Source organism: Lupinus angustifolius, chromosome LG19 (genome assembly GCF_001865875.1).
Source record: "Lupinus angustifolius cultivar Tanjil chromosome LG19, LupAngTanjil_v1.0, whole genome shotgun sequence".
Taxonomy (NCBI): domain Eukaryota; kingdom Viridiplantae; phylum Streptophyta; class Magnoliopsida; order Fabales; family Fabaceae; genus Lupinus; species Lupinus angustifolius.
In genome coordinates this window covers 13,498,808-13,511,866 of record NC_032027.1, presented here as the reverse complement: position 1 = coordinate 13,511,866, position 13,059 = coordinate 13,498,808, and the positions used below count along the sequence as shown (strand labels likewise).

General features: G+C 31.1%; 1 protein-coding gene across 1 annotated transcript; it reads right to left on the bottom strand.

Annotated features, from left to right (window-relative positions):
* On the bottom strand, window positions 2,972-5,763 carry LOC109333616 (U-box domain-containing protein 2-like). Its single transcript, XM_019569138.1, has 2 exons — window positions 4,345-5,763; window positions 2,972-3,465 (listed from the first exon to the last, which is right to left on the bottom strand). Exons 1-2 carry the CDS (start codon window positions 5,656-5,658, stop codon window positions 3,403-3,405), a joined length of 1,377 nt encoding a protein of 458 aa, XP_019424683.1. The 5' UTR covers window positions 5,659-5,763; the 3' UTR covers window positions 2,972-3,402.

The following is a 13,059-nucleotide window of genomic DNA, read 5'->3' as shown; positions in this document are numbered from 1 at the left end:
AACAAAAATATTGATTTAGTTACTTCATTTGGAAAAATCACATAACAAAATATTACTTATTCTTTTGAAGCCAATAAAGACATATTACTTGTAAAATAGGAAAGAGAATTGAATTAGTTTCTGCCAGGAGAATCAGCACGTGATATAGAGATCTTGGATCCAATATACTCAAAAATCATAATCATAATTATTAAATTCAGACGGATCTGTCTGACTGAAAATTGAGCACCTTATAAATTCAAGCTATTCTCTTAATTTGATCAGTTTGAATATATAATTGATAATTTGGTCGGACTAGTTCGATTTAGTTGGTTCAATTAATTTTATAAAAAGAGTCAAAACAACATTGTTTTAAGAGGAGAAAATTTAGTTCCTTCAACTTATTTATAATTATATTTATTATATTATAATTAACTATATTGATATTTGTTAAAAAAATAAACAATTTGTATCTTAATTAAATTTAAATTTATTTATGTGTTTTTGTTATGATTAAAACATAAGATTTAAGGTGTTTGATGTTATTTTCAACTTATTTGTAATATTTTATTATAGTAAAATCCCCCTTGTTGATTGTTAAATTATATATTTGTGTAATAATAAATTTTTATATTTAAAATAAATTTTTATGAATATTGTTATATTATAAAATTATCATATTTTTTAATATGAATCAAATCAAATAGTCCAACCAATCACCTAATTATCTAACCAGTGGTCATTGACTCGTAACTTTCATCGAGTTAATAACCAATCTAATCTGACCGATCTCAATCTAATAACACTACTTAAAACCATAAATTAATTTAAAGATAAAGAATAAACTCTTAACCCTGACATCTTAATATAGTTTTTAACAACTTCTTAATATTTAAATACAAGTAACTTAATATAATTTTTAACAGATGCATGTAAGTCATATATTTCCTATCAATTCCTTCAGTATTTGCACATGATATATTTAAAAAGTAAAACTACTTCAATAGTTATGATTTTCAAGAAAGTTAATAATTCTAATTTTTAACACGCAAATAACTATTGTTTTCCTTTTTTACAAGTGTGTGAATAAATTACATTTACATATTTATTTTCTGATTAATATTGATAAAATTTGTCAAATACATCTCAAAACTATATATTAGTATATACCTTACTATATAAACCTACACGTAAAATTAAACTTCTTTCTCAGTTGATCACGAACATGTCCATAAGCATAAGCAAAAAAAACTTTGACTAAGATTTGGCTTAGGGCCATTCCAAGCTTTTTCTCGAGTTCTAATCATTAACACTTTTGACAAGTTAATAGTTATACTGCATGGGTCACTCTGCTGGCCCAAAAACTCTTCAGTAATCTCATACGTGCCACATCCCATGAAATCAAATGCTTAAAAAATTGATTAAAAAAGGCTTGAAAACTTTCCCATTTGACAAGAAAAAGGACAATGTCAAAGGGAAAGAACAAGACTTGGCTTAGTCTTATAATCATGTCATTTGTTCAAGTAAACAATTGCTTGTGTTGTTGTCATTGTGGTAGACTTGGTAAGAACTTTGTCAATATTGTGGCAGACTTAGTGGAAAACTTCTGCCATATAATATTGCCATAAATAGAAGCCACTAGTAATGGATAAGCAGCAAGGACTTTTGTAATTTGCGGTGTCACTGTTGAAAACTGTTGTAGACCCGAAAAAACTAATAGGTAAAGATTATTGTTAATGAAGCTCAACAATAGTTAGACATAGTGAAAGTAAATTGATGAACTGAGCCAGTATATCAGGGTTCAAAATTTGTCACTTCAGAAAGGCTCTATCTAACCACCACCCTTGTCAAATACCAAAAGAAAAATTATTATATATGAATCTAGATATTCCTAGGTGGGTATGATTCTCTTCTAAAACCTCTAGCTTTTCTTTTTTATTTTCTCCTTGTGATCGAGTAGATGTGTAAACTATTAGTTTAGAAGACGTAAGAGTTCAACCACTCAAGCTTTTGAAGGCAAGAAGCTTCATACTTAGTTTAAAAGTCACTGTCATCTCACCAAACATCATCACTTTGATGATGCAATCAAGTAACTTAATAATTATATAAAATCCACTCCTTTAAGTGCATGAAAGGTGAGAACACCGACACCTGGTTATTCAAAACTAAGGATTTGAAAGTGTAATGATCCAAAGAAACATTATTAAGACAAAAGATACCTGCCCTACCAGCTAATTGGTCGTTATTATGAGAGACAATAAGATTTGAAAGGGGCATAGAAAAATGGAAATGAAGATGTCAGATGATAAATGATGAAATTTTGCACTACAAAAATGATGCAATTCGTGGTTGAATTTAAACTCCCTCCTAAATCTCAATCTCATCCTATACATAATTTTACACCGACATAAACTCCAATCTAAATCAGAAGGGCCACCCTTACTGAATTTATCAAAAACTCATGTTTCACTGAGTTTACTATTATCAGAAATTTGATATCAGAAGACTTTTGTAAAGATTCCCCTATCTTCTTTGTAGATTTTAAATTTTTTTTGCTGTTGCATACTGGGGATCTTTTTGAAAGTTTGAATATCATAACCGACATAGTCCTGATAGAGAAATCTTACATGTAATAAAATTTGAGTTTACTTTTATAAAAAAAACAATAATGGAAGAATTTTCTAAAGATTTCATCACCCCTTTTGGAATTTGAAGAATTTTATGTTGTATACTAAGAAATTTGCTTGAAACTTTGAATGTCATCATTGATTTGGTCCTTACGGAGAAATCTTGATGTCATAAAATTTGATGGGTGTCACGCTTATGCCACAACTCTAGGAAGAACATGTTTTTTTCCAACCTTCATATTCCAAACTTTCATGGGACTCAAGATGAGTTTTACATTCCAGATTGTAATAATGCAAAAAGAAAATTCAATGTAAACAAATGAAGTTGACTTAATAGCCTATGCAAAACATTAAGCAGTACAAAATATACAAAACTCATGCTTGACCATAAAGAAATTATGGACACAAACGTTGTCCAAGTAGTAGCGTAGTACAAGCTCTGTGCTTTCACTACGAGCAGGAAAAATTAACCTATAAAGGTACAATCAGCAACCCTTTTCACAAAACTAGGGTCATCAAGGCTACAGAAATTAAAAAACCTAATCAACCCAAAACCCAAACCACAGACAACCTTGTAACTCCAGCAAACATTATATTGAACAAGGGAAAGCAAAACCCCAAACCTTGTTAACTAAATCCTTACATCTAAGGTCAGTTTATTAGCTGCTTCTAACTTCAATAAATACCCTTCCAACTGTGTTGGCCACACTGTACAAATCAGCAAAAACACTATATATACAATATCCAATTCCAATGTATAATTACCTTCTTAAGTAGTAGTGATGCTATTACTTTCCTAAGAAGTTGAAGTTGATGCTTCTTGTCTTGATTCTCTTAAATATCGAAGGAGTTGTTCAGCCTGCAAAACCAACCAGAATCTTCAATAAAAAGAAAGGGGGCTAAAAAAGAGAAACAGGAATAATATAAGAGGGAAACAAAAAGAGTGCACGCAGTATCCAGTATCCAGGTCTCCTTTAACAAGAAAATTCACCAAAACACAATGAAAGAAAAAGAAAATTAACAAAATGCACCACTCCATCATTGAAAATTAATTCATGCACCATCCCATCATTGAAAATTAATTTACATAGCCATGCATTGTTGGCATAAGAGAAGGAAACAATGGTTAATTGTTGGGTTTTCAAGTGTGGGTTGCTAAGAAGTCCAATGTTGTGCAAAAGTAAATGAGTTAAAGAACATATAACTAGATGTACCCATAAACATGATGACTTAAGGAATTGAGTTAAGATATGGTGTGAAGCTCATGTATTATGTATATGCTTCTTTCAGTTAGTTGTATGTTGGCTGTCGACTAGGACTGGAAACTACACGAACTGAGTCGAATCACAATTCAGCTTGGATCAACTCAATAAGGATTTGTTCGGCTCGAAACTCAACTTGAGTTTGAAACGAGCTATGATTCCCACTCATTATACTTGCGAGTTGAGTTTGAAACGTGTCAAATTATACTTGTCTCAAGTCCAACCCATTTATTTAACTAGCTATGAGCTTAATTATTAGATCAATTTTGAATCATTTGAACCAAGTTTATCAAGCTACATAGAGTCAAATTTTGAACAAATGTCGAGTTTGTACAGTTCATTGTCAGTCATACTCCCAACTATATGAGACAACATTTCACAATGTTTTTTGTTCCAAATGTTACTTCAAATTTATGCAGCAAAGTTTAGATGATAATTCTGATGCAATTAAGAAATTGATAACTAAAGTAACTCACCTTGTTCTTAGCTCTAGCAGTTCCAGATTGAGAAAGAGCAACAAGAGGAGGAATCCCGCCTTCCCTAACAAGCAACCCTCTGTTCTTCACACTATCACTACACAGCTGCAAAAGTGTGAAAACAGCAAACTCTTTTCCCTTCATAGACCCTTCTTCAAACACTTCCACAAGAACACCAATCCCTCCTTCTTCCACAATCGCTTCCTTCCCTTCCTGAATCGCCGCCATACTGTTCAGCACCACCATTGCCTTCTCCGTCATACCACTCCCATGCTCCGCCACCAACTCCACCAGCGGCTTCACTGCTCCGGCACTCACCGCCCTCTCCTTGTTCTGCTTCACTGAACATAATTTATATAGCGTTGTCAGTGCGTCCTTCTTTCCCCGATTCGAACCGTTCAATAAGAGAGAAACCAGCGGTGGTATCGCTCCTGAAGCTCCAATCGAAGCTTTGTTTTCTTCCACCAACGCGAGGCTTAATAAAGCGCACGCAGCGTTTTGCTTTGAAGCTTCAGTACCTGTTTTGAGAACATAAATCAGTGATTTCACTGCTCCGGCGTTTGTTATCAGAATCTTGTTATCTTCGTGAAGAGACAGATTCAGCAGCGCCGTTACGGCGTGTTCTTGAGTCCACGGATCACTGCATCGGAGCAATGGAACCAAAGCAGGAACCGCACCGGACTCAGCGATCAGAACACGGTTATCGGCGCGATTCTTCGCTAGTAGTCTCAGTTTCGCCGCCGCTGATCGTTTCACGGCAACCGATGGCGACTGTAGGCCGTCGATGCACATCTTCACCGTCGGCTGAAGATCTTCCGGCGAAATACTCTCAATAATCTCCGTTGAGAAATTCTCCCTCTGCAGAAACCCCGTGCAAGGCACCGGCTCCGGTTCGTTTTCAGATATTCCACAGGCGGAATCGTTCTTGTGGATATATTCCGGCGACGGCAAGCACGCAAGCTTCTGTAACTCGCCGGAGATATCACTGCTGCAAGCAGAGAAATCACTAAAAGCGTGAGAGAGATCGATGAGTTCCTCATCAGAGGCAACAGAAAACTTAACAGATTTGCCGTTCCGGGAGGCGAGTTCGCGGAGGCGGTGGTCAACGACGGAGTCGGAGAGATTTTCCGATAAGCAAGTTGATTTATCGGTGAAGGTACAAGTGTTGATGTGGTTTTCATGTTGGGAGAAATTGGAGCGTATTGTTCGCATCGACCTTCCTATGAAACGGTGCGTTTTGGAAGAATGAAACTGGTGATTCCGGTTCAAGGAAAACCGGGTCGAATTGGACCGAGACTCTTCTATAGAAACCATTCTATGATTTGGGTTTTGTATTTTCAGTTATAGAATAATAACTAATTGCATTTCATAATGAGTGAAGTGAAGGGTGTTGCATGAAGAAGAAGAAGAAGAAGAAATGAATAAGTTCTATAATTTATTAAATATGTTGTCCCGGGTAAGCTATAATCACGAAGCGGTGAGCATTGTAGTAGTGACAGTCGGTGAGATAAGGTGGGGTCCATGAAAGTCGACGGTGGCTATTCTGTCGGAAGGTGTGCGAACTGAGTTGATGGATTAGGATATTTTAAGGGGAACATATCTCCTCTTCTACAAAAGTGAGTCTCCTCACTATGTCATTGTATGTGTTTGATAGAAAAATATATATATAAATAAAAAATATAATAATTAATCATAATTAGTTGCAGATAAATTGGTATATGTAATAGAGACTTGAGTAGAGAAAGACTTGGTAGAGATATATGTATGTGGAGATAACTAATAAAATATTGTTAATACATTAACAATTTTGTGACATAGAGTATATATCTTTATACAAGTTTTTCTTCTCATGAACATTAGTAAAATTGGTTGAAAAAATATTTAATTTAAAATTTTAGTTATTAAACATTTCTCTAACTAATCAGGATAGAGGATATGCTAACCACATTTAATGTCCAACAACTTATGATTAATTGAAAAATATAATTAATTATTAAACATTTCTTTTACCAATTACAGTTTTTAGTATCACTTCATAAACCATTAGTTACTATTGAATATATGTTTAGTTAAAATTTTAATTATTAAAATTCTTTTCATCAATCATGATAAACGATAGATGTAGTAGTACAAATAGAAAGTATATGTTTTAACTTTTGTAATGATCGTCATTTGGTATGAAATTATTGAAATGTCATGTCAGTGATTTGGAGCAAGTTTTTCACTTAGAATAATGATTGTCATGTTAATCTTGCATCGGTATATATAGGAGTATATTTGTTCTCCTTCTGTCACTTGATATATTATTATTTTTAATTTATTGAAAATAATTATTTAAGTTAAAATTGTAATTATTAAATATTTTTCTGACTTATTATATTTTTTAGTACATAGAGTAATACAAAGGAGTGAGACCACAAATATATATCCAGTATTATTCATTATTCAATAAAATATTGAACAATATAAATTTTAATTCTAATTAATCGTTAAAAAACTTTATCATAAACAATTAAATATGATGTGCTAAATAGTGTTGAATACACGTTTCTCTTTCTCTTTTTATGTGCAAAAAGAGTCACTTACGGTTGGCGAAGTCTGAGGAATAAATGCCAGGTGATAAGAGATAAAAACTTGTGCCGAGACTTAGATATATATAAAGAAAGAGAATAAAGTATCTCTATATCAGAAAATAATTTATCTTCTAAAATCAGTAAAAATATGACAAGTATACTATTTTGTGTAGTTTTAGAAATACTTTTATAAAAAAATAATTAAACAAGATATATGTTATAATTTTAGTAGCTGCAAGAAGATAACTTATCTCTTCATATATAAACTTTTTTCTGATAAAGAAAACTAATAAACTCAACATATTGAAAGTTTAATTCTAACAAAAAATTTAATCATAAATAATAGTAAAAAAATAACTTATTTCTAAATGTGACATATTGGATATGTTTCACACAAGTTTTCTACTAAAAAAATGAGGTGTTGTTCAACATTTAGTATTCATTTGGAAGGGTAAAAATAGAAGAGAAAGAGAGTGAGATGAGAAAAGTTGATGAGAAATGTCATCTTTCTCTCATTTGGTTTAGGAGAGAGAGAAAAGGAGATGCCCCTACAAAATCTCTTTCTCCTTCAAGTGAGGAGGAAATAGGAGGGGAAGAGATATTCATATCTATTGTCCAAACTTTGTCTCAAATCATGTCATGTATCAATAATATTGAAACAAAAAACAAAAACATTTATTTTTATTTAATTGACACAAAATATTTTCATTGATCTTCGGCACAGTTTGAAAGATAATTTGAGACAACAAATCTCTATCCAATGAAGAGTAGTGGAGAAAAATCACTTCTTTCTCTTCTTTTTCTATACAACTAAACAACACTAAAATTACCAAACAAAGCATTAGGGTTCCTTTGGTTGGAGAGAAGAAAGTGAGAAGAAAAATATATGAGATTTTTATGTTGTTTGGTTGAATAGAAAAATGAGAGAAAGAGTGTTTTTCTCCATTACTATCCCCCTCTCATTTTCTCCTTACTTCAGAGGAGAAAAAAAATATGATGGACCCACTCTCTTTTTCATTCTCTCTTCTTAAAGTCTCTTCCAAACCAAATGAGAGAAATAAATTATTTCTCTTCAATTTCTCTCATCTCATTATTTTCTCCTCTTTTTCTACTCTTCCAAAGGAAGACATAGACTATGTTTGATCGGGGTGAAAAATGAAGGAAAGAACGTGCGAGGAATGAAAAGGGAAGGAAAATAATCTTTTCCATTGTTTGGTTGCATTGAAAGAATGAAGGAAAAAATGGTGGGACTCATGTCATTATGTTTTCTTTCCAATATTGAGAGGAAAACTAGTAGAAAAATTGGACTAGGATAGATTGTCCCAAATGAATGATGATGAAAGAAAAATAGAAAAAATAATGAATGTTTAATTTTTTAATTGACATAACACATTTTGATTGGTTTAGGACATACTTTGGGACAATAGATCATTGTCTAAGAAAATTGTTCACAGATTTTCTCATCACTAGCTTCCTATACATTTAAAAATTATATTTTGTGTTAGTAACATTTATAAATGTTGATAATTTCCTAAAATTATAAAGAAGTCAATCTAATATATGCATGTCAATATCATTATTAATAAACAACAATGTTTAATTTAGTGATGTAAAATCTCGCAGATTCACATAAAGACAAAAAGATCAAGGGTTTGATTCATGTTATAGACACTTATTGACAAAGACAGTTATACACCATGAAATGAATTATTTCCTTACCTATACAATAAAAATATCATTATTAATAAAAATTATATTATTTTCTCTTCCCTGTCTTTCTATTTTCTATCATATCAAATAACTAAAAAATCACTACATTTTTTTACCAATTTTCTTTTCTAAATTTTTCTTTCCTCAACTATTTTCCCTTAATTTTTCTTCTCTAAACCAAACATCTTGTAAATGAATTAATGGTTAAGACGGGTCAGACATGGGTTTATTGTGGGCCTGACCTGAACCTCTGAAATTCTAAACAAATTTCGGCTCCAATAGATTTCTTTTCCTGAGATATATTTTTACTTATTTAGTGCACACTACCACAGAATTGGAGTTTATTTTTTTATATACTTTATGGTCAACTTTTTATATTATCGTATGCAAGAGTCAGTTTAGCCAAGATTAATGTATGATTGCTTGATGATGTATTAAAAAAATTAGGTAAAATATGTGATCTACTCCTTTAACATTTGAGTGTGCTTCAGTTTTTTCATTTGTATGAGAATGTTTGATAAAAGAAATTCAAGTTTGAAAGTGAAATAGGATGAGCTTTACGCTTTTGTCTTATGCGATCTATATTAGCCAAAAATAATAATGTGCTAAATGTTCTGAAGTTGTCCGAAAACTAGAAGAAGATTGGTACATTTTCTTAATAAGGACTTTGAATTTGGATATGTCCAAAGTCCTCAATATCATAACTTAAGCATGGTTGTAGAGATTTAGAGTATAATCAAAAAATTATTGTACTTGATAGCCTCCTCTGGCTATATAGCATTAAGATATAAACGATTAGTAATTACATTGCATCATTATAGGGTTCAAATCTTTAATAAGAAAAAAATGTATGTATTACGGTGTATGAGTTCTATAATTACTCTATCTATCATTTATATTTAATTATCATTAACTCATAAAAATAATAATTCAAATGAATGGTGCATGATATAGTGACTATATATAAATTTTTACATTAACATTCCATACATATTGTACTTATCTTTAACATGCTTTGATTCAATGTGCAAATTCCTCACCTGCACTAAAAACTAGTTGTTTCATAAATTTAAGTTGCTATTTTTCCATGTTTACTGTTGCTCTTTGTTTATATTTGATATATATTCTTTTGCTTATTTTAATTTAGAGTAAATTACACTGACACCCCCTAAGTTTTAGTGAAATTATACAAACCACTCCTCACTTTTCTACACCTACACAAACCTCCCCTATTTTTTAACTTTCATTACATTGACCACCCCTGCATAAGAATTTTTTAAACAAAAAATATGATAAATGCAATTAAGCTAAACAAAACATGATATATTGTGGAGACACCAAATAATATATGAGTCAATATTTCTTTATTATTTTTGGTTCGTTACACTATATTATAAGAGCGATTTAAACAATATTTCTTTAGAATTGTTGATGCATTTTGTAACAAAAAATAATAAAGATACATTGATTTGTATATTATTTAGACTTGTCTACACAATATATCATGTTTTGTTTAGCTTAATTGCATTTATCATATTTTTTGTTTAAAAAATTCTTATGCAGGGGTGGTCAATGTAATGAAAGTTAAAAAATAGGGGAGGTTTGTGTAGGTGTAGAAAAGTGAGGGGTGGTTTGTATAATTTCACTAAAACTCAGGGGGTGTCATTGTAATTTACTCTTTAATTTATAAGTTTTTTATAATAGGATTAAATTATATAAAAATAATATAAATGAAGAAAAAATAAAATTTTATGTTTTTATTTTGATGTGTCTAACCTTATAATATTTTCCCAACAACATCCATCTTCTAATTTTTCTCACACCAACAATTGCACATATTTTATTATTTCTAAGATATATGAAAGCAAAATTAGTTACTTGTATATGGTGAATCATTCTATGTTTTGCATCATGTGGTAGGAATAACCAATATTATGTATCCATGATTTGTTGATTATAAAGATAGTAGATTATATGTATTATTATAATCCGAGTCAACTTTATGTATGATGTTTGCATATGTATACTACATCTTTCCTCATCTGCTTGTTAGGACTCTATTCATTGGCATAATCTTTTTTTTAATGTCTAGTTTGTTTGCACTTAAACATTGTATTGGTGTTTTGCCCCCTGAAATTTAGTTTTCCCCTTGTCATGACCTCCTTTGTTGTTTTGCTTCATCTCACGTGTTTCACTCTCTTTCACATACATTTCATTGCCTCCAGACCCTTCTTTTATGTTTTGTCTTCTTTTATATGGGATAGAAGTGCACTCATGATCTCATTAAGTTTGATTGAGTCTTTCTCGTAAATTAATGTTGTCACTATGTGTTCATAAGTTTTGGGCAAAGAACACAATAAAATTATTGCTTTATCCTCATTATCTATATTCACATCAAGTTTCTGCAAGTCATAAATTATTTGATTGAAAGTGTGAGATGTTGTTGAAAATCAGTACCCTCCCACATTGTGAGACCATATAGTCTATGTTTCAAACTTAACTTGTTTGTTAAAGAGTTGGACATGAATTGCTTCTCTAATGTCTCCAATACTTTTGTTGGTGACATTAAATCCATAACCTTGTACCTCACTTCATCTGATAGATAGAGCCATATGGTTCTTATAACCTTATCCTTTAACTCTTCCCAATCCACTTAATCCATATCATTCGGTTTTTTCTCTGGCAACACTTTTGATAAATCTTGTTGAGCCAACATATCCTTAATTCATCTTTTGCCTCAATCCAAAATTACCAGTTCCATCGAACTTCCCTACCTCAAATTTATCAACTCGATTAAGAGCCAGCAGATATCAAATTATTAGGAACAAGCGAACTGAATAATAATGAAAATATGGGAAAAGAGAATAATACAAAAAAATTATTAGCAAAACTAGACTAATCTGTGCCTATGATACTAAGAGTATTGAGTGAAAATAAGTACATATTAGAAATAAGGATTTATGGTTGTTGTTGTATTATTAAGTATACAAAACATGTATATATATTTCTATTTCAACCATTTTACATCAACTCACTCTATAAGTTGGGTTGTTATTTTCTCTAACATTTTCAAAAGAATACAAATATCTTGTAGCCCTCAATAAGTAGGTGTATGCATATTCCAAACAAAACTATAGCTTATAATCAACTAACTGGTTATTACTTTTTGTATATGTAATTTAGTTGGAATGTTTTAAAGACCCATGATGACATACTAATATAAGATTTATGTTAAAAGTATACTAACTATCCATCAAATTTTATGGTAACATTATATAGCACTCACTAATAAAAGATCACAAACCAAATCAAGTTGAACCAACACGCTTCTTGAGAAATCTAATCTAATCTGACCTAATCTAGTTCATATTATGCGGTGCATATTTTAAGATCTAACGCATTTTTATGGAGTAAAAACTTAACTTATCTCTTTGAAACATATTCTCAATATTTTGGTTACAACATATAAAAATATTTTAGAATAGGTTAAATTATGTTATAACAACATCACATATTATGATATATTAGAGTTGTTTAAAGTATATTCGAAGATTTCTTACGATTTTAACTATTTTTCTTATCTTTTATGATTTACTTTATTTAATTAGGAATCTAATAGAATAAATAAGAGTTAATGTTATATCTTTTGTATCATTATATTATCATTCAAAATATAATTAATACAATCTACTATTTTGAAATTTAATTTTCAATAATAATATAATACAATTTATTATTTTGGGATTTCAATTTTCTAAATCTATGTGTAAACCGTGTAATTTCGAGATGAAACACATTTTTTGGATCAAATGAAAAGAGTTAAATGATGGTGATACTAAGGCCTGTGTTTGGTAGCAACCTTGGCTCACACATGCAAAGAATAGACCTTAACTTAGAATAAGGTTTTCACAACATGTTGTAATCTTCCACCCTTAACATCTTACCTTCACTGGTCCTATGATCAATCCACAGGAAAACTTGACATAGCATTCAGACACACTGTAATAACCTCAACAGATAAATGGGTTTCATGGGCCAACAATGACCTCAATTCAGCTATGTCTGGCTTGACTACAATATGTCAGAATAATGAAGTGACTATTTATGCTACTCTTACTCTTCCTAGTGGTACCACTTCATTGGTTCACCTTTGTCAAAGATGGTCCTATCTCTGGTTCTACCCTTCAAACACATGCAATGGGTAATTCTAGCACCCAAGCTAAGGAGACTTTGTGATAAACACTGGTATGAAATTGAAGAAGAAAGAAATGAATTAATGAAAAATAATACCTTAAATCAGAATCCATGCGATTCTTGGTTGGGATGAAGAACAAAATTATTATTAGACAGAATGAAAGAAGAACAAGAATTGATATTATACAATAGGTTCCACAACCCTCCTCTGATTTTACGACTAGAATTCTAATTACCC

Bases quoted from the DNA above. Each gene is read 5' to 3' on its own strand.
- LOC109333616 (XM_019569138.1), bottom strand. From the start codon at position 5,658: ATGGTTTCTATAGAAGAGTCTCGGTCCAATTCGACCCGGTTTTCCTTG. The intron at 3,466-4,344 runs GTGAGTTACTTT...TTGGTTTTGCAG, and splicing joins CTGCTAGAGCTAAGAACAAG to GCTGAACAACTCCTTCGATA.